This window comes from Ictalurus furcatus, chromosome 18, assembly GCF_023375685.1.
Source record: "Ictalurus furcatus strain D&B chromosome 18, Billie_1.0, whole genome shotgun sequence".
NCBI lineage: Eukaryota > Metazoa > Chordata > Actinopteri > Siluriformes > Ictaluridae > Ictalurus > Ictalurus furcatus.
The window spans coordinates 20,586,038-20,613,830 of NC_071272.1; the positions used below are offsets into that span (position 1 = coordinate 20,586,038).

Below are 27,793 nucleotides of genomic sequence, written 5' to 3' on the forward strand. Positions count from 1 at the left end.
CCGATAAGCGTCCGGCGTCGGTGGGAACTCCTTTAATACTGTTTAAAAATCATCTCGGGGAAATTCCTCAAGAAATCGGTCGAGAAAACGGCCAGAATACATTTCTGGAAACTCTAGGCGAAAAGAGCGTCTACTTCAAAGAAGCTAAAATACTAAATTATTAATTTTAGATTTACTTTGGATCTTTTTTTTTTTTTAAAATCACAACATAATTCCCATCGTTCCATTTGTGTTACTCCAGAGTTTTGATGACTTTATTATTATTATTCTAAAATGTGGGGGGAAAAAATAAAATAAAGAATGTGTGTGTCTAAACTTTTGAGCGGTTGTGTATAATTGATTAAAGAATGATCCATTTATAGTTACAGTTAAGGTTCTGGAACGTCCTTGAAACACACGAGGTCCTCTCATCACTTATACATTGTCATGTTATCATGTAGCAGCTAGGAACAGTCGTTCTCTCATATCACGTGCTCTTAAATAAAAAATTTCAAACATGCATAGAATCTGTGATGTTTAACATGTGGATAGTATTGAAATAGTGAAGTTTTGGGGTGTGTGTGTGTGTGTGTATCAGAGGTCTGGTGCCGTTGCACAATGCCTGCTCGTACGGGCATTACGAAGTGGCCGAGCTGCTGGTGAGACACGGTGCGTCGGTGAACGTGGCCGACCTGTGGAAGTTTACGCCGCTGCACGAAGCTGCTGCCAAGGGCAAATACGAGATCTGCAAGCTGCTTCTGAAGGTGTGGTGCATCTCTCTCTCTCTCTCTCTCTCTCTCTCTCTCGCTCTCTCTCTCTCACACACACACACTCAGAGCTGTGACTCAGCAGCTCCTCCTGTCTGTCTGTTTAATTGAAACGCAATCTTTTTACGGAACACTCGGACACAGCCCCGACCTTTTGACCTTTGCGTGAAAAGCTTCCCGGATCGCTCAGCTCAGGGTTTATTAGCGATGAACCCACTTTTATTGCTTTCCCGCTTTCATCCCCTCGCCGTAGCCCCTTTTTTTTTTTTCTTTTTACGGCTTCCGACCCGTAGAGGCCAGCGCATTTTAAAAGGAGCCGATATTGATGTTTTGATATTTATTAAAACGAGAGCTCCCGGTGGCCTGTTCGCATCGTAACACGCAGAGCATTCGGAAAAGCGTTAACCTGTTCAGAGCTCATAATCCTGTGCTCCCCCCCCCCCGTGTACGCTTCAATCTTTGACGTGAAAGCGTTCCGTGTCCGGCACGTCCAGAGCTTGTGACACGGTTCACGTTTTTGTGTTGGGCTGCGGTTTATAATTGTACGTTTATTCGTTTAGCTTTTCCGCCTTCTCGTTAGCTTCACCGTGCTTCTCTTCAGAAGGAACTCTGAATGTTCTTAATGTTATTATTATGATTTTTTTTTTTTTTCTAAGTCAAAGGCTCGTTATGCTTTTCAGCACGGCGCCGACCCGACGAAGAAAAACCGTGACGGAAACACACCCCTAGACATGGTGAAAGAAGGGGACACGGATATCCAGGACCTGCTGAGAGGAGACGCTGCACTTCTGGACGCCGCGAAGAAAGGCTGCTTGGCTCGCGTGCAGAAACTCTGCAGCCCCGAGAACATCAACTGCAGAGACACGCAGGGGCGCAACTCTACCCCGCTACACCTGGCAGGTAACGGACAGCCTGCACACTTTCTGAAAAACAGCGTTTCTGTCTGACGCACAACGTCACCGTAAATAGCAGCGCTGTTTATTATTAAACCACGTCCCATAATCCCACAGCAGTCGCTGTCTAAACGCCGCCAGGTGCACTGTTAACCATAAAACAAGCAGTCGCCTCAGAATCATGCCATTCTCATCATCTCTCCCTCGTGGTGTGGCTAGATAAAACAGGCAGAGGGGACATGTCCAATTAAAATTGGGCTTTTATCCTGAATTCAGTTCTGAGCAGGTCTCCTACCTCCAGGGTCACTTTGTCTTTCTTTTTCTGAACACTAGATAACAAATTGTAGACTTTAGATCATATATTATATCCATTCCCACAGGCATTGGCTAGATCCGTGTCAGTGGCTTTAAAGGAACAGGGGGAAAAAAAAGCAACAGAACCCAATAATCCCCACAAATTTCCCATTTTCTCTAAATCCAGTGGATCAGCTAAATTTTGCTTTGTTTTTGCTTTGTACCTTTTATTTATTATCGTTTGTTTGGTGTACCCACCCCCCCACCCCCCAAAAAAATCATTTTGCTTTAGTTCAGGTCAGTGCTCACCTCAGTCCAATAATTCACCAACTCGCGTTAAATTTCTTAAAAGCTTTTACTGCATATCCTTCACATGATCACCCACATTCAGTCCGGAGTGCGGGAGTGTGAGGAAATGATTATGCAGGGTGCTCGCATGAAACAAACCAAAATATTTTAAAGGAAAGTACAGGACAACATCGGAGGAAGTGCAGTGCAGGGTCGGAGGAAGTGCAGGGGGCGTGGGTGGAGGTGCAGGGCGGCGTCGGAGCAAGTTCAGGGCGGCGTCGGAGCAAGTGCAGGGCGGCGTGGGAGGAAGTTCAGCAAGGAAATAAATATATTTTTCCACGGCCTTACAACTGAAAAATGATTGGAATGTCTTAATGCATTTTGCTTTAAAAGTGAGTTTCTTTCACCTCACCTGTCCTTGCATGTGTTAGTCTGCATTCATGCCACGTTAAAAGGCTTAGCTTGTTGTCTTTAAATAGGAAACTAGTTAATGGGGGGAAGAAAAAAAAAAAAATTACGAGCGAAAGCGTTCTCCGTAATAAGACAGTGAACCCTAAATAACCTCATCTCTGTATAATGTGTGGAAGGGAAAGGGAACAGACCAGAGTGGGGAAACATTTCAATGAAAGAAGGGGCTGTGTGATTAGCTGTGTGTGTGCGTGCGCGCAGTTGCATAAACATCAAGCTGTGTCGTGTAACGATGGTGTTCATTAGTACGGGTCCGGCGATCTCTCTCTCTCTCCCCCCCAGCAAATATACGGCGTGACTTGAATCCAGTGCGTTCTGATCATGTGTATAAATGTTTTATTTCCGCAGCGGGTTATAATAACCTGGAGGTAGCGGAGTATCTTCTGGAGCACGGCGCAGACGTGAACGCGCAGGACAAAGGCGGCCTCATTCCCCTCCACAACGCAGCCTCATACGGAGTGAGTGTACAAATCAAACACGGCTGTTAAACACGCAGTTCCTGCTATCAGATTAGCTCCTCCTCCTGGCTGGGAAGTGCAGAACGAACAGACAACATTGACAACACGTGGCTACTAGGAAAACAGATGTAGATGTGAATAATCTGTACACACACACACACACACACAGAATGTGCTCACAAGCTTTAGAGTTTCCGTTCATGCCGCTAGCTACTGACTGTTCTGCTCATAGCTGTGCGCTGATGCGTGTGGAGTCTTTACGGCCTGCCAGGAGCGTCCCGGCTCATGCACTTTTAATGCAACAATCTGGTGCATGATTTGTTCAGGAACAGAGCTGAGTGTGAGATGATACCCTGTAGCTAGGGACAGTCCAGGCCAGATGACCGTGCCAAGCTCTAAACAAGAGATCGACGTTACAGTCTTCCAAAACACGTCTGTGTGTGAGATGTTTATGGTACGTGATAACGTTACAGCTACACAGCACGCTCAGAGCTGGATCCTTTCCTGCTGCACACTGATTGGCTGCAGGAGGACTGGTGCTTTTTGTACTTGTCCGGACACCAGTGTGATGGTGTCCATCCATACCGCTTATCCTACACAGGGTCAGAGAGGGAGCCTGGAGCTTATCCCGGGGAACTCTGAGCACAAGGCTGGGGACACCCCGGAAGGGGTCCCGACTTATCACAGGGCATAATCACATACACACTCGCACACTATTTAGAGATGCCGATCGGAACACAGGGCGGAGGCGGGATTCAAACCTCCAACCTCGGAGGTGCGCGGCAGACATGCTAACCACTGAGCCACTGGTTTTGGGGATTTTTTTTTTTTTTTTTTTTTGGCCATCACTCTGACATCATTTCCAAAGGAAATGCATCAACATACGGTAGCAAACTACGTCTCCCAAGCCATTTAACAGAGAATATAAATTTAAAGAAGAGCCCGTGTGTAGTAGGCTCTAGCTGACTCCTACTCAGTCTTTCACTGTTTTCGTGAAGCCGATCGGGTCCACACTGTTTGTGCGATAATCTGTAACACGCCTCATCACAACAGATTCTTCAAACATGTCAGTCCTTCTGTATTTCACTCACGCTCCATAAGGACAGCTGTCTTCTAAAATGGCCCCTAGGCCCATGCCTCTCATGGATATGACAGAAAGACCGACGTGGTGGAATTATCAGGTTTGAACTTGTTAAATATCTTTTTGGGGGAAAATTAGAAGAAGAAAAAAAAGATTGAAGTATTTAGTTACACGACTTACTTGTTTGCGAACCAAAATGAATTCTCCTATTCCTACCATCGGACTTTGAGAGGTGTGGCCTAGAGGGGTGGGGCACCGCGACGCCAACGTGGTCAGAGTTGTCCAAGATGGCTGCCACACAGCGGTGTAATGATGAGGCATTGAAGCGAGGTTCAATACAATGCAAGAACAATACATTCAAACTGAACGCATAATACATCTTAATACTGTTCTTCATAAAATACCACATATCTTATGTGAGGTGTAAGAAGCACCTCTTTTAAACTTAATCCAGCCCACACTCCCTCCTCTGAACTGATCGTCAGGATAAGCTACAGGGATTTATGAAACATGCACACCTAGCATATTAGCTTGTGAAAAATGCCAGAGGCTGGAAGATTCCCCCAAATCTATAAGGTCCGGTATGTGGGAACACTTTGGCTTGCTGGGTAACGTGACGCTGACGAGTGGTGGACCGAAACATTACAGTGTGCCTAAATGTTTGTCTGTGGAGCTCGTCTCTCCGTGGCATTCAGGCAGCATTTCCCAGACGATTCAGTCCTTAAAAAATGATAAATAATAATCCCGTCCAAAAAAGAAGTGTCCTAAACTTGCTGCAGTGCGAAACTAAAGATCAAACCCCAGATGTGTCTAGGCACCGATTTTGTTTTTTGGCCAAGTAATTCCTTTCACACCGTTCGTGTAGTGTGTTTCTGGTGAGGACACCAGAGCTGTGATTAGGCTGACTAGGCAACAGCTTGCTGATTATATAAGAGTCAGCAGGAGTCCCGGGGCGGGTCCGACAGGCCACCCAGAGGCTCTCGAATGCCTGTAGAAGGCCTGATGGAGGGCTGGTGGGTATCTCTAGCTGATCCTCACTGGGCCTTCCTTTGTTCCACGCTGATGGAGTCCAGACTGTTATCCAGCAGTGTTCACTCTAGCAAGTGACAGACAACCATTAATTTATGCGTTTTGAGTTGAGGTTTTCTTAATAATTCAGAGGTTTCTTAAGTTCCCCAGTCACACTATTATTTCCTACCAGTAATTACTGTTTGATGTTTGAAACTGGGAGAAAAAATGTCATATACGACCTCTGTTTACGTGTGTGAAGTTGCCCGGTTTGCACCGATAAAAAGCCGTGGCTTTGTTGTAACGCAGCCGCTTGTTTTCTCCTCAGCACGTGGATATTGCGGCTCTGCTGATCAAGTACAACACGTGTGTGAATGCCACGGATAAGTGGGCATTCACTCCTCTCCACGAGGCTGCGCAGAAGGGACGCACCCAGCTGTGTGCCCTGCTGCTGGCGCACGGAGCCGACCCCACCATGAAAAACCAGGAGGGCCAGACACCACTCGACCTCGCCACGGTAATCACTTGCTTATATAAGCGTTTCATTCACAGGGACTTCAGCTCATACGCAAGGGCTTGTATGGCAGACGCTGTACATAGTATGACCTAACACATGATGATGAGCTGATTTAATATTTTTTTTTAAACTGTTATTTAACAGAGGAGAAACTCATATTCACAGTTTATGTAGCATTTATAAATGGAGTCTCCAGTGTCCACGCTTTAACAGTCAGAAAAGTCTATTATAGGTAAGTAATTATAAATGTATTTATAAGCGGTTAAAACAATGTGCTGCACGTTTCATTAATAAATCAGAAATTGTAATTATTAGCAAAAATCGCTGGCAAATACTGACTGGACTATTTGTGTAACAGCATGGCCCATTGTGTGTTATTCCTTACGTAAAAACTATTCAGTAGATACAATTTTGCTCACACTAAAGCACAAAGAAGCTGCCGTGACCAGGAAGGAAGTCACTTTAGGGCAGGGGTGGCTTGGCGGTTAAGGCTTGAGGTTACTGATCGGAAGGTCGGGGGTTCAAGCTCCAGCACTGCCAAGCTGCCACTGTTGGGCCCTTGAGCAAGGCCCTTAACCCTCTCTGCTCCAGGGGGCGCCGTATCATGGCTGACCCCGTGCTCCGACCCCAGCTTCCTGACGTGCTGGGGTATGCGAAGAAAACAATTTCACTGTGCTCTAATGTATACGTGACCAATAAAGACTCATTATTCTCCTTATTTAGTTTCTGTGATTGGGGTAAAAGCTATTTCTGATGGTTCTTTGGTAGCCTTGATGTCACTTTTACCAAATACGAGGTAGTTCTCCTACCTCAAATTGTACAGAATAAAATTCCAGGGGGGGGAAAAAAAAAAAAAAATTGAGAAATCTCACTTTTAAAAACAAATATTGGCGGTAAATTCGAAACATTAGCTAGTTAACAGATGTTTCTGTATTCAGTACATCATCAAAGCAGATTTGTATTTCTAACAAACTTTCAGAATGTGTTTTAAATAAACATGAGGTCGGATTGTTTTTAAAAAATGCATCCAGGCCGCCGGGGCAGATGGTACTTAATCCCTGGATAGTTTCGGGACATTTATCTTGTCACACAGAGTACTTTAAAACCACCTGCCCCCCTCGTATCCGTTTGAGAACGACTGCAGGTGTTAGTATATCACATGCTCCTATACACACTGACCTTTCATTATTAGAGTTAAACACACTTCCCCATAGATTAATTTGTCATCTTATTTGTTTCTTATTTTTATTTTTTATATATATATATATATATAATATATATTCTCCCAGAACACAGCAAATACCATCTGTCTCATTTATGCCAGTGAAGGTTTGTGAGAGATGTGTTTGCGTAATACAAACACGTGCTTTTTGCGTTCCTGTAACATAACACACTGCTGTAAATTTTCAAATAACGAGTCAAATTGTTCATCTTTATGTATGACTTTTCTTTATGTATGATCTTTATTTAGGACTGTGCATCAAACACAACCTGATTTAAAAAAAAAAAAAAAAAAAAAAAAAACAGAGCCGATTAGCTTTCTTTATCTTGAATCACCAAGATAAATCACTATTTTCTAGTCATTTAAAATGCCCTCAATTGTACTGATGATGATTAAGAATGTATTAGAATGTAATTATATCTAAGGAATAAAACACTCCATGATGTTATAGGAAAATAATCAACATCATGGTGTGATGGAGTTACTGTTAACACCCGTGGTCGATTATTTTACCTGTTTTTCCCCTATAACAGCACGCACGGCAGTCAGAATGGATTGAGTACAACAGCAATAATAAATTATATGAAATAAACCCCAGGATGCAAAGAAATTACTCCCAAAATTTAAAATCTAGGCATGACTAAATAGTGTTTACCAGATGCCGACTGGGCCATTCAAGTCTAATGTGTACGTTTGTACTGACTGGTGAAGTTCCCCTCGTATGTACACCTTGCCAAACCTGTATTAGTTAAGGCTCGGGGTTACTGATCGGAAGGTCGGGGGTTCAAGTCCCAGCACTGCCAAGCTCACACTGTTGGGCCCTTGAGCAAGGCTCTTAACCCTCTCTACTCCAGGGGGCGCTGTATCATGGCCGACCCTGCACTCTGACCCCAACTTCCTGACATGCTGGGGTATGCGAAGAAAAGAATTTCACTGTGCTGTAATGTATGTGAGATCAATAAAGACTCATTATTATCAGACGACTCCTTTATTCCGAGATTAGTTTAAACGAAGTACGCTCTGAAGAGATTTTACAGTTTTTATTTTGTATAAATTTAAGCGTCATATTTAATAATGTAAATATTTATTGATGGACCTTTTTGTTTGCCATGTGAATAGCCTGGTTGCTGACATGGTGTTAAAACTAACTAACTAACTAAATAAATAAATAAACAACAGCACATCCCCAAACGTTTGATCCTGTTTATACCGCAGCAATTTGCAAACAATTAAAAATGTTTATTTACGACGCGTCATACTTTACATCCATTACAGCTTCGCCTCTGACTGTTACAAAGCTGGAGACTCCTTCCATAAATGTTACACATCTCCTCGAATACAATTAAACGTCGTTAAACACACGTGTCCCAGTGAGCTGTTATATTAGAAGCGGGGATTTATTGGAATGAGCGCATTAATAAACCTGTGATTTGCAGCTGGACTATCGTCAGAGGTGGTGTTATAGAAAATGAATCAACACCTTCTGACCAATCAGGATCCAGAATTAAACAGTGCTGTGCTATACGGTGACGATGTACTGTCCTGCTTTTTAGAGATAGGTTCAATAATGTGAGTGTTTAACTCCAGCGTCTCCTCTGTGTCCTCTAGGCTGACGATATACGGGCTTTGCTGATTGACGCCATGCCTCCTGATGCCCTACCCAGCTGCTTTAAGCCTCAGGCCACGGTGGTGAGCGCCACCGTGATCTCGCCCGCCTCCACTCCGTCCTGCCTGTCAGCCGCCAGCAGCATCGATAACCTGGCCGGTCCATTGGCTGAGCTCTCAGCGTCCGGAGCATCAGGGCCTGCAGACGGAGCCACAGGGACTGAGAGGAAGGAGGGAGAGAGTGAGAGAGTGCATTTAACACAGCCTGTTTACACCCGTTATTCACGTCAGTGTGTCTTCATCGTGATTTGGTCACGATGTATCCACAGTCCGAATGACCGTCTGCAGTAATCCATCGGATAATCAGGGCTCATTGCAGATTAAAAATCAAACGGATGAAAAACTTACGTTTTGGCTCCGTTTCTAGTGCACAGGGATTTCATTATGTTTATAGAGAGTTTTTCCTATTACAATTATAATATACAATCTACAGTACAAAGTCTGAATAACTCTTGACGTTCCCAAATGATGTGGGTGGGGCTAAACTTGCGTAAAGCACACGTTAAGTTTCACCGTGACCAATAATGTAGCTGATGTCACTCGTCCCTCCCACACAGCTTTTAACAAAACTGTGCATTAATTCTTGCGCCATTTCTTCAAGTCTAAGTGACATAGCAAATGAAAGTTAATGTAGAGAGTGAATGATGGCGTAGTGCATGAATGATGGCGTAGTGCATGAATGATGGCGTAGTGCATGAATGATGGCATAGTGCATGAATGATGGCGTAGGGAGTGAATGATGGCGTAGGGAGTGAATGATTGTATGGAGAGTGGGTGATGGCGTGGAGAGTGAGTGACGGCGTGGAGAGTGAAAGATAGCAGAGGATAATAGAGTAGTAACTGATAATGATTAATGTTTATAATAAATATCTCTTTCTGTTTTCTAGTTACCATTCTGGATATGAACATCAGCCAGTTCCTGAAGAGTTTGGGCCTCGAGCATCTGCGGGACATTTTCGAGAGGGAGCAGGTGAGAGGTCACAACTCGCTACCAAGATCTAAACATGGTTTTCAAAGCTATGCAAATGTAACGGCGTGATTCGGCTTGCTGTCATCATGTTTCAGCACCCCCGCTCTGTCATTTCCATCCGTTCTCGCTGCAGTAGAGCAGCGTTTCATTGCTCTGCTTGATTGGTCCCTCCGCGATGCTCGGCGTCATGACGGGTGGAGGGCTGAAGGTCCTCGGCTCCGAGTTAATCACGCTCCGGGTCTCGCTGGCCGCTCATTTACACATAGATGAAGGGGAACAGGCTCCTGCAGCGCCACGTGAGCAGGAAGCAGCCATGATTGTGTGGCTCACTTCACTTCCTGCTCCTCTTTCTTTTTCGTGTTCTGTTTATATGTATTGCTTTTTTTTTTATTATTTCTTTATTTTACCATTTTATAAAATTGTGTATATAAGATAGGATGTACAGATGTAAACAAATTATATTTAAAAAAAATAGTCATCATTAAATAATACTAAATTATTCTTACTGTTGTTGTTCTAGTAGTAATAATACTAAGTGGTAGTAATAAAAATAATAAGAATATATACAGTGTCCTCCACTAATATTGGCACCCTTGGTAAATATGAGCAAAGCAAGCTGTGAAAAATTGTCTTTATTGTTTAACCGTTTGATCTTTTGTTCAACAAATTCACAAAAATGTTGCACTCATGGATATCAAACAATTGCAAACAAAACACAGGTTTATCCAAAAAAAAAAATTTATTTATTTATTTATTTATTTAATTGTTAAATATAGGTGTGCAACAATTATTGGCACCATTTTAGTCAATACTTTGTGCTACCCCACTTTGCCAAGATAACAGCTCTGAGTCTTCTCCTATAATGCCTGATGAGGTTGGAGAATACATAGCAAGGGATCTGAGACCCTTCCTCCATACAGAATCTCTCCAGATCCTTCACATTTCGAGGTCCACGCTGGTGGACTCGCCTCTTCAGTTCACCCCACAGGTTTTCTATGGGGTTCAGGTCAGGGGACTGGGATGGCCATGGCAGGACCTTGATTTTGGGGTCAGTAAACCATTTGTGTTGATTTTGATGTATGTTTTGGATCGTTGTCCAAACACGGCCCATTTTAAGCTTTCTGGCAGAGGCAGTCAGAGTCCATGATGCCATGTCCTAACAACATGTCCAGGTCCTCTGGCAGTAAAACAGCCCCAAAACATTAAAGAGCCACCACCATATTTATCCGTGGGCATGAGGTACTTTTCCATACGGCTACCTCTCTGTGTGCACCAAAACCACCTCTGGTGCTTATTCCCAAAAAGCTCTATTTTGGTTTCATCTGACCGTAGAACCCGACCCCATTTGAAGTTCCAGTAGTGTCTCGCAAACTGAAGACGCTCGAGTTTGTTTTTGGATGAGAGTAGAGGCTTTTTTCTTGAAACCCTTCCAAACAACTTGTGGTGACGTCGGAGACTTCGGATTGTAGTTTTGGAGACTTTCTGACCCCAAGACCCCAAAACATCTGCAATTCTCCAGCTGTGATCCTTGCAGATTTTTTGGCCACTCGAAACGTCCTCTTCACAGTGCGTTGAGACGATATAGACACGCGTCCAATTCCAGGTTCATTCTTAACATTTCCACTTGACTGGAACATCTTAATTATCGCCCTGATGGTGGAAATGGGCATTTTCTATGCTTGTGCTATTTTCTTATAGCCGCTTCCCATTTTGTGAAACCCAACAACCTTTTGCCGCACATCAGTTGTATTCCTTCGTCTTACCCATTGTTATGAATGACTATGGAAATTTGGCCTATGTGTTACCTCATATTTATACCCCTGTGAAGCAGGAAGTCATGGTTGAACAATTTCCTGTTCCTAGTCACCCAGGTGTACTAAAAAAACAAAAAAATAAAATATCAGTGGGAACATACTTCAAATGTACTTTCTCATACGAATTCATCGGGGTGCCAATAATTGTAGCACACCTATATTTAACGAAGATATTTTTGTTTGGATAAACCTGTGTTGTGTTTGCAATTGTTTTCATTTTTTAAACAAAAGGTTAAACAATATAGACAATTTTTCACAGCCTTCTTGTTTACTCATATTTACCAAGTGTGCCAATATTAGTGGAGGGCACTGTGTATACATATTTTTATGCCATCGCGTCCACATGAGCGTCTCGGTGTGCAGCATGCTCCTGTTGACGAGAGAATGAGTAACACCGCTGTTGGCTTGGATACAGGCCTATCATAGCCGTGATTTACTGAATTCGCCGGTGTATGAGAGAGAGCGGATGGTTGATCATGCGGTCTGAATAAAGGAAGAAATGATCAAATCCGGACGAGTGCCACATTAGTGGCAGGCTGCTGCCTTATCTCGCTCGGGCTTAGCATCTCTCTCCTCTACGGGCTTTCATCTCGCTCTGCTTCTCCCCGCTGCATCCGTTAATAATAGATCTTCATCTGGGTGTGTGGGAGGGATTTTCATATAGATGACGAGAGGAATCTGCGATAAGGGTGTCTTCTGCATCACACCGTTTAATCCCCACCCTGCCATGTTATTGCGTGTATAATTCTGAGCAGGATGTTCGGCGTAATAGCGTGTCGAGCGGTCGGATTTCTGCGTCTGATCGACTGTCGCTTCGTCTCGTAGATCACTCTGGACGTGTTGGCTGATATGGGCCACGAGGAGCTGAAGGAGATCGGCATCAACGCGTACGGTCACCGCCACAAGCTTATCAAAGGCATCGAGAGACTGCTGGGCGGTCAGCAAGGTCAGAACACCGTAGTCATTTAACCTTGGCTTGCTTTTTTTTATTATTTTCTAGTAATAAGCATGGCTAATCGAGTACTTATTATTTTATTTAATCACCTGATTTGAAATCTGCATGTTTGACATGAAATTAAAAACAGGTGCCAACCCATACCTGACATTCCACTGTGCGAGTCAGGGCACAGTCCTGATCGACCTGGCACCTGACGATAAAGAGTTTCAGTCTGTGGAAGAGGAGGTGAGTCATGATTCCTAACCTCCTTTGCAGAGTTTTTCCACTACATAAGGTACAGGAAGTAAAAAAAACAAACAAAATGCAAACAATTCGTGTTGTCTTGGCGCTGTTTTGTTTTTGTGTGTTGGTGCTGTCTAGTTTAAAAAAAAAAAAAAAAAAAGGCATCACAGTGAACAGAAATGATATTTTTATTTCATCACATTTCCAGCAACGAGTGAATTTCGAGAGATTTTAATAGGAAATGCTGGCCTTAACTCGCGTTTAATACTGTATTTGGTCATGTTCTGTTGTATTCTGAGGGCTCATTACTGCAAAATTCACAATGTTATATTATTGTAGCCTTTACATTGATCAAAGTTTGCATTGAGTAACGACATGATGCAATAATTGGGAGTTCCTTAGCTTTCAAGCTGTAGCTTTCTCCATCATTACACATCTATGGCTCACATCTTTGGCTCACATCTCGTCTGTCCCATTGGTGGAAAATGATCCAGAACCTAACCTTCAAGTACCATTGGTTCTCGTTTGCCGATGTGACGTTTATGCATCGGAGCTCTGCATTTTAGAGTATACTGCTGTAAGTTATCGTTCATAAATACACCAAAAAAATTATTATTTTTATTATTATTATTTTTTTTTTTTTATATTATTATTATTTCCTCCCGGTGAAAATGTGAATCTGGAATGATCGAGTTTTCCAGCTTGAAAGATGTGCTGATGTTATAATAAATGGATTTTTTTTTTTTGTGAGTTTGTTCAAGTAAAATAAAACCTATTATCATTCAGATTAGACAGGTATATATTTAACACCAGTTGAATACATCGATCAGCCATAACATTAAAACCACCTGCCTAATATGGTGTTGGTCCTCCTCTTGCCACCAAAACAGCTCTGACCCGTCGAGGCACGAACTCCACAAGACCTCTGAAGGCGTGCTGTGGTATCTGGTAAGTCCTGTACGTTGCGAGGTGGAGCCTCTATGGATTCTACTTGTTTGTCCGGCACATCCCTCCGATGCTAGATCGGATTGAGATCTGAGGAAATTGGAGGCCGAGTCAACACCTTGAACTCTTGTCATGTTCCTCAAACCGTTCCTGAACCGTTTTTGCAGTGTCGCAGGGCTCTGCTGAAAGAGGCCACTGCCGTTAAGGAATACCGTTGCGATGAAGGGGTGTACTTGGTCTGCAACAGTGTTTAGGTAGGTCGTGCGTGTCAAAGTAACATCCACATGAATGCTAAGAACCAAGGTTTCCCAGCAGAACATTGCCCAGAGCATCACACTGCCTCCACCTGCTCGCCTCCTTCCCATAGTGCATCCTGGTGCCGTCTCTTCTCCAGGTACTTGATGCGCACGCACCCCGCCTCCACATGATGTAACAGAAAACATGATTCATCAGACCAGGCCACCTTCTTTCATTGCTCCACGGTCCAGTTCTGATGCTCACGTTCCAATTGTAGGCGCTTTCACTCTGACCGGCCTAGAGCTACACAGTCCAATACGCCGACACCTTTCTGTCATAGCCAGCATTAGCTTTTTCACCAATCTGTGCTACGGTAGCTCTCCTGTGGGATCGGACCAGACGGGCTAGCCACCCCACAAGACTTGCCCTTTTGATGACGCTCTGACCCAGTCATCTAGTTATCACAATTTGTTCCTCGTCAAAGTATAGATCCTTACGCTTACCCATTTTTCCCGCTTCCCACACATCAACTTCGAGAACCGACTGTTCACTCGCCGCTTAATATATCCCAGCCTGCCATCGTAACGAGATAATTAATGTTATTCACTTCGCCTGCCAGAGGTTTTAATGTTATGACTCATCTGTGTATATTTATTAGGGATGCAAAGAAAAAAAAGTTTAATAAAAAGTGATTTAAAATGGTGTTCAAACAGCACAGTCAGGTCTGTCTGATAGAAACTGGAGTGTGTGTATTGACAGGGGATTTGCATGTAAGCTTTTATATTGTCTGCAATAGTACTAAAACAGTTCACTAACGTTAACCAAAACAGACCGTTGGCAGCTACACCCACCCCCGCCCCCAAAGGTTACCAAAAATCCCAGTATATACATGCACTCCAGTTTCTACCTTTAGACAAGTGATTTGTGAAAATATTGTCCAAAACGTACTGAGATTTGATAGCTTATGCTGTAGAAAAGTCCTCTAAAATACGAGCTGTAGAGCAAAGAGTCATAGTCGTGTTTTTTCGTGTGTGTGTGGTTTAGCTTCAGAGCACGATCAGAGAGCACAGGGATGGAGGAAACGCCGGCGGAGTCTTCAGCAGATACAACATCCTGAAGGTAAGCGAGCGCTAAACATGGAGCTTGTAGAAAATGAACACGCACTCATTAAAGTGATAAATGTTTAATTGCTGCATTTGTTATAGAGGCATTGCTGGTGGGGATAAATAAGGCTCTGTGTGTGTGTGTGTGTGTTTTTGCGTGTGTGTGTGTGGGCACGTGCAGATCCAGAAAGTGGTGAATAAGAAGCTGAGAGAGAGATACGCACACAGACAGAAAGAGATCGCTGACGAAAATCACAACCACCACAACGAGCGCATGCTATTCCACGGTATGACTTCTGTTACTAATACCAAGCTAACACAAACATGTTTTAGCTGGGGGTTGTTTTTTTGGTTGTTTTTTTAATTATATATTTAGAACTAGGTAGTGGAGTCCGGTAATTTTCTGGAGCATAAAGTGGCGGTCACACTGGACTGTACTCGTTTGGTCTGCGGCTCTTTAAAGCTGCGTTTACACTACCTATTTATTTATTTTTTAAATAGTAAATTGCCAACTGGAGTGCTTTTGTGCAATCCATGCATCTCACAGCTAATCCTAACAACACAGCTGTGCGTGGTGATACAACACATCACCACTGATCACATGGTTGGATCTCAGACTTGTGTATTTTATGCTTTGACACATTGTGAAGCTTCTAACAAAACCCTCCATCTTAGGTCCATCTCTGCCCTCCTCCTTACAGTATCGTCTAGCTGATGCTTTAAGGCAACCTTACATTTCACCAGTAGGGGGCAGTGAAGTCGTTTTAAAGGCCGGACCGACAATAAATAACGGATAAACCACTTGTCCTGTTCTAGGACACCGACACTGATGTAGTGACCACAGTTGATTCCTTCCCTATAACAGCACAACACAAGTGATTTGTTCCTCTTAAAACACAGGAGTTTGCAAACAATTTTATTTATTAAAGACCAGAACGTCATACTTTTTATCCGTTTGCGGTTATGTTTAATGCTGTGAAATGTCCATGAGACAGGTTATCACTTACATTATAGCAGTTGTTCAAGTAGAAACAATACTATATTATAGCAGTTATAACTGCTGGTTATAAAAGCAATACGTCTTCAGCCAGACGGAATTTAGGAAGAGGAGTGATTTAACATCAGCCATGTGCTAAAACTCGTGTTTTTTCTTCTCCCTGCGCAGGCTCTCCCTTCATTAACGCCATCATCCATAAAGGTTTCGACGAGAGACACGCCTACATCGGGGGAATGTTCGGAGCGGGGATCTACTTTGCTGAGAATTCATCTAAGAGCAACCAATATGTGTACGGCATCGGCGGCGGCACCGGCTGCCCCACACACAAAGACCGCTCCTGCTACGTCTGCCACAGGTACAGCAGCTCTCACTATAGCAGCGTGTTTAAATAACCAGCGGCTGGCGCTGTAGACTCATCATTATCACGTTGTGCAGGCAGATGCTGTTCTGTCGCGTGACCCTGGGCAAATCCTTCCTGCAGTTCAGCGCCATGAAAATGGCCCATGCTCCTCCGGGGCACCACTCAGTCATCGGGCGGCCCAGCGTCAACGGCCTGGCCTACGCCGAGTACGTCATCTACAGAGGCGAGCAGGTCAGAGTTCACTCTTTTGGTGGAAGTCCCTGTCTCCAGATCATTCATCAATTGCGATGAGGCTCCTCATATTAACTTCTCGTGTTTGTGTGGGTTTTTTTTTTTATTAGTTTGAACCACAAATCAGCATTTCAGACCACCCATGTGACTCAGAATAACACATCACATGTCTGTCTTTAATGTTTAGTGTTGACATATCACTGTGGTACAAGTGGAATACTACGCTTCGTTCTAGATTTAAAATGAGGGCTTGTATAGAAGGAAAATGATCATTAATGCTAGCAGTAATAACAATAATACCGCTAATTTAAAAAAAATATATACACGGCCTGTACCAAGCACGTTGCGTAGAAGACTGGAAATAAAAGGGGGCTCACACACGCCACAGGAAGTTGTTTAAGCCTTTTTTCGTTTTTAAACAGGAGACGTTTTTTTCCCTACGAGTGTAAATGCACGTGGTTAAAATCTTATCAGGATTCAATCTGCTGAAACAGGATGCATTAAAACGGCCAGGTGGAAATGGGATCTAATAGCTCTCAGGGTTACAGGAATAGAATTCCAGAGATTGTTGCCATGGTGACTAATGACTGACTGGGCCCAGTGTTCTCAGAAGGTACAACAGGGAAACTACACTGCTGAATAGAGGGCCCAGTTGCCACAAGGGGGAGCAGACAGAATGCAAATGGAGCTGGAGCAGAAAGATGGTGGTGGTAATAATGATAATAATAATAATAATCAGAATCATCATTATTATTATTGTTGTTGTTGTTGTTGTTATTGTTATGATTATTATTATTATTATTATTATTCTTATTTTAGATGTGCCGCCAGTATTAATGTTACGCAGCCGTTCTCGCTGAAAGTATTTAAGAGCACAGAAGCCTAGCTGTTCATGTCCGTGTGGTTCATGTATCCCAGGGTGTTTCAACAGCTCTGTATCAGCTAACTGACTAACACGAGCCAATGTTAGCAAAGTCGTCCCAACATATCTATGAGGCAGCATGACCGGATCCACTGCAGTATGATGACGTGATGTGTGTTATGATGTGTATTAGGGCAGTCGATTATCAGTGTACGCTACCGGTCAGAAGTTTAGACACACTCATTCTTTATTTTGATTTTGTTCACGAATATTTTGCTCCGAGTCCGTTTAAAAATATATATATATTTTTTTTTTGTAAATGAAAGAAACGAATACATCGGCGCGATTATATTTTTGTCCACGACAACGATTTCACACATCTAATCACACACCTTCAGGTCAAAAGGTCTTTAAGCTCACGAGAAACATTTCAGTCGAGTGTCCACAAACTTTTGACCGGTAGTGTAAGTGTAAATGAAGCACGTGCTTATGAGAGCGTAGCAGCGGTGTCCTGAAAAATACTCATCATCACGTGCTGTTCTAAACGCCTTAGCTTGGATCACTCACTGTTTTTCCCTTTTCGTACAGGCGTACCCGGAGTACCTCATCACGTATCAGATCATGAAGCCGGAGAGCACGGCGCAGCCGCCAGCCGCAGCAGAGCAGAAGTCTTGAGTGTCCAGAGCTGTCCTCCGGCACTCTGCTCAGACTGTTACCACACTCCTTCACACACATTCTGGCCTCCAGCTCATCCTCTCCATCGTTCTCCGGCCCTCGCACCTGGCCTCGCTGACTCTCAGCTCACACCTGCAGCGGTAGTGTTTTTAAGCAAACCCCTCCTCCACTACATGTTTACTGAATGAGGGCTGAAGTGATCGAAGACAAGTGACTTAATTTCCATAGCTTTTTCTCATTTAATAAAATCATCCAGTGCACATTTCTCTTCCCTTTTTTTTTTTTTTTTTACCCCCCCAAGTGTCCTTTCTTTAAACCATTTTATTGTGAATTATTTTAAACCTTAACACACTACACGATGGACCGGATCATCGTAAACACTCCACGGACCTGCCATGTTTTTTTTTTGTTCTTTCCATAATCCTGTTCCGTGGAGCCTCTCGTCTCGGACTCTTTCTCGCGAAAGCCTTTTGGAAGTTGGACAGGTGTGAAAAGCAAGCAGTTTTCCAATTTGAGCCTTTAATAGCAAAATGTTTAACACTTTGGATTTTTGTTTGTTTGTTTTTGACTTTGCACAGGTAAAAGTCAGACGTATCTCCTCCGTTAGCATATCTGGATTCTAAAAATGCATTGTTTTAAAAGGACTTGCACTGTTAGGCAGGATTTAACTTATTCTAATGAAACCGTGAAATGGCATTTACGGAAACGAGCATTTCCTGTAATGATTGTGACGGATGCGGGCTTCGGTGAAAGCTCTCCCGTGTGTGTGCTCGTGTTTTCTGATGAAGAGTGGCTTCATTAGTGGAGCTTTTTCTTTCCTCTTCTCTGATCCCTTTGTCTGCTTTCAGTAACATTTTTACATTGTTGAGTTGTTTTGTTTTTGTTTTTTTTTGGATGACAGCTGAGCGATCTGTATTTTCGGTCTCATTCCAGCGTAATCTCTCGCAGAGGTCCCCCCCACCCCACCCCCCCTCGGAGACACTACTGACATTTCGGCATCACGGATGCACATTCACAGGTTGTGTAGAACAGTTTGGATGTGAACATGCCCCTGGAGAGTTCTGTTTGGCTTGAGGTTGCTGTTTTGTTTGTTGTTGTTTTTTTGTTTTTTTTAAATAATTTGAAGTGGATTGTATGGTATTCCACTTCTCCACCAACACAGTACTGGTGCTCTACAGGGAATCAGCCTTTTTTTTTTTTTTTTTTTTTAAATAACCAGCCCACGTTTTTCACCATTCGAAGATGTGAACTATTATGTAACATGACCAGGTGTAGGAGTTTCCTAATGGGGGAAAAAAAAAAAAAAAACCCGTGTAGGATGGTTTGAGAAGATATTTTACCATTCAAGGTCAAATCTTTCAGCATCTATACACAGTACAGATATTATCCTAGATAATAATCACATGCAAGATGGCACGTTTTTGTTTCCGTTCAAGAAACTACACTAACGAGCACTCTTTTTTTTATTTAAGTTTTTCAGCTAAGAGTGCTATTTCTTCCTGCCAGCTATGATTCATACTTGTGATATATAAATTTTGATTGAATTATTTAAAAACACCATTCACGTCTTATTTAAATAACTGGGTGTTGTCATGGCAACAAGCAACCGGACATCGCCGGTTCTCGGTTCCAGCCCAGCGGCATTTTAGCGCTGGGAAGAAACGGAGAAACCCAGCTATGGAAACGTACAGAAGGTTTTTTGTTTGTTTGTTTTGGGTTATTATTTGTTTGGCACCAGCACCATGTTGGTGAGAAAGGGCCCAAACGTCTTTTTCGCCTCTCAGCCTGAATCACTTCACATGTTTCACTCGTATCTAATTATTTCCTATTGTTTTTTTTTGTTTGTTTAATTCTACTTTAATCAGAATGTGATGAGCTATTTACCACAAGCAGACTAATTGAACACTCCTCAGTCGTGTAAACGAGTCTTAATAAAGTACAGGTCATATGTTCTCCTCATGTCGGGTTTGTCATCCGTCCCCCTTTTACCACTGGAGTGGTCTCTCGCTCTCGCTTTCACTCACTCCTGTTCCATGGAAAAATCACATTCTTCTGATCTGAACTGATTGCACAGCAGGTGTGCGGGTTTGGTCGAAAGTGACTTCCTGTTAGTTTGTGCGTGGGTTGAATTGTTTGCACGTTATGGCTGATTATCATCATCACACACAGACCGGGGGCGGGGTGATGGTATAATCAGACCTCTTACACACATGATCCCCCAGGGAGGAAAAAAAGCCTGTAAATAAATGTAAAATAAATATATTCATATCCAACTTAATCCAGCTATTCGATATGTTGTGCTTTCCAGCTCCCCGGGCCCCATGTCTCAAACTGTTAGTGTATTTATGGTTTCAGCTAGCTAGAAGCGTAAACTGTGTCTCTCAAGAACTGTTCCCCCACATGCCGTATTTAGTCCTTCACACCTCTGAACCAGAGCGACTTCATTTATATTTCAAACATTTTCTAATAGCTTATAAGAGCTAAATATAACTAGATCTATAAACCTAGAGGTTGTTGATTGGATATTAATATACATTCTTGTGCAAGTTGTTTAATGTTCCCTTATTTTCCTTGTTAAACGTTTTTGCAAACATCCAATAAAAAAATTTGAAGTATATATATTTTCTATACTGTGGCAGTATACTGTGAAGTATTGTGATTCGTATTATACAGTTTGAATACATTTTGATATCTTGGCTATAGCGCTAGGACAAAATTAGGCTTTTCACAATTAAAAAAAATAAAATCGCACAAAAACTGTGCCTTCAGTGAAGTTGCAGATGCAAATGGACTGCACAAGGGGGCGCTGTGAGTCCATTTATGCCATGAATCGTTTAAAAAACAAAAACAAACCATAAATGTATTAATGAATCACACCAGACCGTCATTAAAGAACGTTGTTATATTTGACAATGGAAGTCAAGGAATAAATAAAACATACATACACAACAAATCGTTTTAAAAATCGAACCGACTGATATTGCCATCGGCAGTCTAAACGTCTCGGTCGACGGATACAGTAAAAAGTATTGCATTCATCAGTGATGTGGTGACGGACCATGGGATTTGCATGGACACAAAGTAAAGCTCTAACGGGCGTAACAAACGCACAGTATTCAGCTGTTGTATCTACTCCGGTCATGTGCAAAACAAAACCTCAGCATATTGCATCACTTAAAAGTGCTCTTAAAAAAGAAAGAGAGGAAGGAAAAAAAAAAAAAGGTTCCTACATTCGTCAGGAAAAGTGAAATGATTAAACCCTCACTTCTACGGTGAGATGAACTCTACTCTTCAAGGCAAGCTGGAGTCTCTTACTGAGCCGTGTCGTAACATAAACATTCAGAAGACTGCAGGAATCTCGATCTATCTTCACTCTGGTTATATATTTATCCAACGCGGTCATACAGAGCAGCAAGAGTTGCAGCCGCGAACGGAACCACATTTACATGAGAAATAAAGGTTACAGTGGTTAGACCTATCAAAGTGTACCCTTCACAAAACAAATCCGTACCAAAATCATCTTAAAAAAGGAGAACATTCTGTTCTGGAGAATTCCACAGACTTTTTTTTCTTTTCTTTTCTTTTTTTTTTTTTTTTTAAATATATCTGCAACGTATACAGCAGAAATAACGCCCAAGCCGGCTACTGTACAAATTATTAGAGACACAAACCAAGACATCAAGAGCATGATCGTACAGTGTGATAGACATCTGAAAACAACAGTGCTTTGGTGGCAACTGGGAAGAGGCAGGGAGATGTTATTGCTCTGTTTCGGTTGAGAGACGGAGACGTATTGCAAGTTGAAACGTTTTAGTCAAGAGTTGCCTGTCCATCTGCCTTTTGAAGATCCGATCCCACAGGGAAGGTGATGCGCAGGATGCGATTGCCCAGAGTAGTCCTCGGCGTGTCCTGTACCTTCTCTGTACAAGGCACTGACCAAAAAAAACAAATGAGACATGCTGCATGAAGCCCATCACCTTGAGCAGGTTCGGTCTGTGCGGGACAAGCTCAGTCGTTTTCTTTCTGACTGAGAAACCAAGGAGGACGATAACAGAAAGCCAACAGTCCCGGACACAGTGTGCAGCACCTGCTACAGCTGAAGGGCCTACTGCTGTCAGGAAGTGTGACCATGAGGAAAGGGGGATGCATGTCCCTACCCCCACAGCTTTCATTCAAACCACACAGCAGGGCTTTGGAAGAACCCGAGATGCCTTGCCCTCACAGATGAACACAAGTTTGTTGTTCTTTGTCGAGTTCATGATTCATTCCTGGAGACCCCCTCCCAGCCAACCAGCCACCAATCAAACTTCTAGATGTTGGGGTGAAAATTGGTGCCGATTCCCTGAAGCCCCTCAGGGGGACTGTCCACACTAGCGTCCTTCATTAGTGTGGCCTCTGTTTACACCACAAGTCTGAAAGGTCTTGCCATTCGTGGCTTGAACATTTGATCAGCAGCTGGGTGAGGTGGTGATAGGACTCTGCAAGTAGGAGAGGTTAGTGGGCTGCCCGTGTGGCCCCACCGGCCCCATAGGGAAGCTGAAGATGAAGGGTGAGCTTGTTGATGGGGAAGACTTAGGGCCCAGGGTGGCTGACGGGCTGGCTGCCTCCACTGAGCATGACGTGGCCAGCACCTGTGACTCAAACTGCAGCAGCTGGCCCATGAAGCTGAAGTTGGGTGAGATGATGCTGCGCCGCTGCTTGACAAACTCGAAAGCCTCGTCCAGGCACACGCGCTTCTTCTTCATGAGGTATGCCAGGCAAATGGTGGCTGAGCGTGAAATCCCTGCTTGACAGTGGACGAGGACGCGCCCGTTGGAGTCTTTCACCGAGTCTGTAGGGGGGAAAAAAAAAAAGATGTTCAATTTAAAAAGCAGGTAGGTACTGTTTCAGTAGACCTTTAGCACATTCTGCATTGTGCTGACAGTCTGAAATGATGGCCTGGATAATTGTCAAAAGTTACACACACACACAAAAAAAAAGGCACCAACACTGTCTAATAACTCTAAACGGTATCAGTGGTTCAAAAGCAGGCCGACACCTCTAGTGAGAGAACAGTTCTCACACCAACAATACTGCCTCGGGTGTGTTTCACACCCTTCACCCCAGCGGAGCATGGAAACGTCGACACCCTGCCATTACTAACAAGATGCCTGTCATTAATTTGGAAGTGAGACGTCAGCGGCGACACAAACGGGAGAGAACAATCTTTTTCTTCCTAGCGATGAACCATCTGAACTTAATTTCATACGTGTTCTTAAGGTTGATTAAAGCAATGGCATAGAGGAAACTATTTTGGTTCTTGCTTCTTCAGCCATTCTTTGATAGAACCACAAAGACCCTTCTGCAGGATGTAAAATTCCTTAGATTACGGTAACAACAAAACAAACAAAAATCATTGCCAGATCTATCAGGTTCATCGAAAGGTAGCGTAGCTCTAAATATTCTTTTCTAGCCGCTTTTTTTTTAAAAAAACTAAAATTATGTCTCGTCAGGTTTCACCATGCACATGTATAATGACTGAAGGAACCGAGTGCTGCTGAGTGGTGGATGAGTCAGACCCCAGTCCCTGAGCTCAGCACTCTGATGCATTCATACATGCTCGCATACCCCCCCCCCCCACCCTACCCCTTCCTTTTTCAGCATTGAGTTTTGTTGCAGGTAATGTACGCTGCACTGAAATCGGATCTTGAGGATGCCCCGCTCGTCTCCACCACCCACGGTCTCAGAAATCCCAGCCTGAGGGAGAACCACCCATACTGCAATCCAACCCATCCCTCAGTACAAGCAGCAAGAGCAGATCTTTCCTGCATCTCTGACCATTTCTAAATCTTCCACCCATTTGTAATACATCACCCATCAACGAAGCACAAATGAATGCACGCATAGCAGATGCTTTCAGGATGGAGAAATGGATGAGAGATTAAAACAGTGGGTGTGATGCGAATAACCTGAACAGAGTTCTGTGTAATGCAGATGAGTCTGTTAATCACTGATAGATATGGAGCCATTCGCAAAAGACGAGAGAAACCCATTTCCAACAATTTACTCAACACCAATTCAGTCCCGCCCAGTTCTGGGCAGATTTGCGCATGCTGGGAAACGGGAAAGACTGGGGATGAGATTAGAAATCACTGAGCTCACCTATGAAGTCGATGGCTTCGATGAACCAGGAGCTGATGTCCTCCTTGTGGTTGTCCTCCACTGGGATGCACTTATACTGGTAGGCTCCTTCGAAGTGGTTGGGACAATTTGAAGACACATTCAGCAAAGCAGAGATGCCCATGCCATCCAACATGTCCTTTTTGGACGCGTGAAAGGCACTGCCGAGAAACAGGAAGGGAAGGATCTCCACGGGTCCACCCTGTAAGAAAATATCAACATACAATTCAAGAAAAATGTACCTACTTCACTTGCTTGCTTTGAAAATAGCCAGGTTACTAGATTGCAGATTTGCATTTACATTAATCCACTTTCAGAAAACAACAGCACCAAAGTGGACTTTTTTTTTTTTTGGTCACTGGCACGGTGGACTCAAGGGTACATCTTATGTACCTTTTAATATGCATTTGTTCACCTTTTATACCCAAATGGACTGTAAAGATTTAAGTGCACTACAGGCAACTTTCTAGGTAAAAGATACATATCAAAGGTTCAAAAGGTGTACACATTATTATTATTATTATTATTATTATTATTATTATTATTATTATTATCCATCCATCCATCCATCCATCTTCTATACCGCTTATCCTTTTCAGGGTCACAGGGAACCTGGAGCCTATCCCAGGGAGCATCGGGCACAAGGCGGGGTACACCCTGGACAGGGTTATTATTATTATTATTATTATTATTATTATTATTATTATTTATCATGCTATCATGCTTGGCCGGAACTGGAAGCAGCCATATTGATTTGAGGTTGCTGACCTGCTTTTAAGCCAAGGCCAGGAAATGATGGACGAGTAAAACAGAGCCGAGTAAAAATAGCTACCGGTCGGAAAAATGAGAGCTTAATGACACCAATCGATGGACCATTAAGGCTCCATTTTGTAGCCCAGGTTACTGTAGGTCAGCTAATGCGCTTTTGGACATCAGAGTCGTCGTACAACTGCTCCTCCCCCCAAACCCCCCAAACCCCCCCCAGGGATCTATGTGAGCTTGAAAGCAAAGCTGATGGTGATGGATCTCACCTGGTCGTGTTGTGGAGTTGCGCAGGAGCTACAGCTCGTCTCGGCGCTGCTCTGAGCCGCGGGCATCGGCAGAGATTTACTCTTTAAACAGTAGTCTGGATATTGAGAGAAAAATCGGTCGTAGCCCCCTGTGAAGAACAAAGATTCCAGATGTCATTAAGGTGTTAAACACCAGTCCTGTATATCTAATGTTCTGTAAAGATTGGATCCGAAATACGACCAGGAATTCACAGGTTTATGGGATTTCATGTCATAAAATAGGCTACAGATTTGCGCTAAATCTGCGCCTGCGGTTCCAAGTCTTCCAGAGACAAACACATTTCGGAACAAAGACTTTTTCATTGCAAGAGAAATGTTCTCTTAAAGGCGTGCCATTTTTATTATTTTTTTTGGATGCAGAATTGATAGCCTTGTTGATAGCCCTGCACGGCTTTCTATCTATCTATCTAACCACACTCCTCTAAATGTTTCCATCCTCACTGAGGGATTAATAATCCTCAATATTCCGTGCGCAAATCTGAAAACGCACTTTATTTTCATTTCATTCCCTGAAGTCTGGTTTCCACACATGAGACAATGTATAAGCAATAACAACGGGCTTCTTCTGGGGTTTCCGCTTTGCCTGGAGATGGAGCAGGCCTAGCAGGGTTCAAGGATTTCAAAGCAAAGAGAAATACATTTCGCTTGGAAGAAGAACGTAGGCCTCCTCATACCTGCTGTTATCCCCCATCAACAAGCCTTATGGGCGGGGTGTTACAAAACAAAAACAAAATATGGGTTTGTTTTGTACCGTTAGCTCAGACAAAGCCAGAGATTAACGACGAAATATTTCCAAAGCCGTTTAAAACGCGATCGTTGATGTAGCCTTCAAACATCACTAGAAGCTTAACAGGCTATATATAATATATAAATATAATTATCTATTTAAATCAATAACTTCAATATCAATCAATAACCACTCAAACCATGCTATTCATATATGAATAAATATATGCATATAGTTATGCAGTGGTGACAATCTGCATGCATGACATTATATACACCCATATATATAGCCTTTATATATATATATATATATATATATATATATATATATATATATATATATATATATATATATATGTACACACATACACACACACACATACATATCCTATATAAATAATGATTATCTCTCTCTCTCTCTCTCTCTCTCTATATATATATATATACATACAAATACATATCCTATATACATACATAAATAATGATTCTCTCTCTCTCTCTCTCTCTCTCTCTCTCTCTCTCTCTATATATATATATATATATACACACATATATATATATATAACCATACAACACACACATACATATATATATATACACACACACACACACACACACACACACACACATATATATATATATATATATATATATATATATATATATATATATATATATATATATATATATATATACATATACACACACACACACACACACACACACACATATATATATATATATATACATATATATATATATATATATATATATATATATATATATATATATATATATATATATATATGTATGTATAATTTTTATTTACCTTTGAGGAGATAGACCTCTGTGTTGAAGGTGTCCCTGCCCAGCGCGTTAAACACCAGCGCGATGGTACTGTCCTGTTTGAGAGCGGACGCATCCGAAGTGCGCTCATCATACAGGATGACGGCCGAGTAGAGGCCCGAGATCAGTCTGCTCTTCGCCTCCTCATCCCCGGCCAGGATCTGGTCCAGAGACACAGAGCCCTTCGCTCTCCGGCGCACGATCGTGTTACAGCGGACGTTCACTGCGCTCCGGATGTGGCAGGCACTGAACGCCAGGAAGGAGCGACAGTCCAGCACCAGGCACCTCGCGGTTCCGTCCTCCTTCAGCAGCCGCTTCAGCACTCCGCACTCCATTTCACTCAGCTGCTCCATCCTAACCGTGTAGTCGTGCTGCTGATATCGAGAGCCTGTACGGGTGTCCTTGGTTTGTTTTTGTTGTTGTTGTTTTTGCTTCTCTCCTTTATTAGAAACACAACAGTAAAGAAAAACTGCGGTTTGGTGTTCGCAGCCTTCTCTGCGCACTTATCCTCCCGAGAGCATTACTACCACAGGCGGAGAAGCTCTTTCCGTTTTTATGAATGGGCGAGCTCGCTTCCATAAAAGGAGCGCGACGTCACAATGGCGATGACGTCTTCTACTAGCACCATTCATTAAGCGCGAGCGCCTCTTCATTCATAAAAAAGAGAGAGAGAGAGACGGGGAAGAAAGCAGCAGCGCTGGCAGCATGTCGTAAAAAAACAACAAACCAACCAATTCTTCCTAACACCAACCCCATTTTGTGAGATTATATATATATATAGATGTGTGTGTGTCTGTGTGTGTGTGTGTGTGTGTGTATGTATGTGTATGTGTGTGTGTGTGTGTATGTATATATATATATATATATATATATGTATATATGTATGTGTGAGTGTATATATATGTGTGTGTGAGTGTATATATATGTGTGTGTGTGTGTGTGTATATATATATATATATATATATATATATATGTGT

The 27,793-nt window shown here is 42.8% G+C and overlaps 2 protein-coding genes across 2 annotated transcripts in view; one reads left to right on the forward strand and one right to left on the reverse strand.

The window, feature by feature from the left end:
- tnksa (tankyrase, TRF1-interacting ankyrin-related ADP-ribose polymerase a) overlaps positions 1–19,332 on the forward strand; it is a 107,898-nt gene extending 88,566 nt beyond the window's left edge. Inside the window, exons 15-27 of the mRNA XM_053648834.1 lie at positions 578–743; positions 1,427–1,646; positions 3,038–3,147; positions 5,565–5,753; positions 8,584–8,821; positions 9,528–9,610; positions 12,250–12,370; positions 12,510–12,607; positions 14,831–14,905; positions 15,071–15,176; positions 16,055–16,241; positions 16,322–16,478; positions 17,929–19,332. Coding sequence (XP_053504809.1) covers positions 578–743; positions 1,427–1,646; positions 3,038–3,147; positions 5,565–5,753; positions 8,584–8,821; positions 9,528–9,610; positions 12,250–12,370; positions 12,510–12,607; positions 14,831–14,905; positions 15,071–15,176; positions 16,055–16,241; positions 16,322–16,478; positions 17,929–18,015 — 1,837 coding nt within the window. The 3' untranslated portion in view covers positions 18,016–19,332. The remainder of the gene's footprint in view (positions 1–577; positions 744–1,426; positions 1,647–3,037; positions 3,148–5,564; positions 5,754–8,583; positions 8,822–9,527; positions 9,611–12,249; positions 12,371–12,509; positions 12,608–14,830; positions 14,906–15,070; positions 15,177–16,054; positions 16,242–16,321; positions 16,479–17,928) is intronic.
- A 1,324-nt stretch (positions 19,333–20,656) lies between these two features.
- Positions 20,657–27,315, reverse strand: dusp4 (dual specificity phosphatase 4). The gene is made up of 4 exons (XM_053648850.1): positions 26,800–27,315; positions 25,206–25,333; positions 24,157–24,376; positions 20,657–22,846 (listed from the first exon to the last, which is right to left on the reverse strand). The coding sequence occupies exons 1-4, from the start codon at positions 27,167–27,169 to the stop codon at positions 22,464–22,466; spliced, it is 1,101 nt and encodes a 366-aa protein (XP_053504825.1). The 5' UTR covers positions 27,170–27,315; the 3' UTR covers positions 20,657–22,463.
- Positions 27,316–27,793: the final 478 nt, after the last annotated feature.

Coding starts and splice junctions, on each gene's coding strand:
- dusp4 (XM_053648850.1), bottom strand. CDS start 27,169: ATGGAGCAGCTGAGTGAAATGGAGTGCGGAGTGCTGAAGCGGCTGCTG. Junction 25,334..26,799: donor AGAGGTCTATCTCCTCAAAG/GTAAATAAAAAT, acceptor TGTTCTTCACAG/GGGGCTACGACCGATTTTTC. Junction 24,377..25,205: donor CAACTCCACAACACGACCAG/GTGAGATCCATC, acceptor ATTTTCTTACAG/GGTGGACCCGTGGAGATCCT.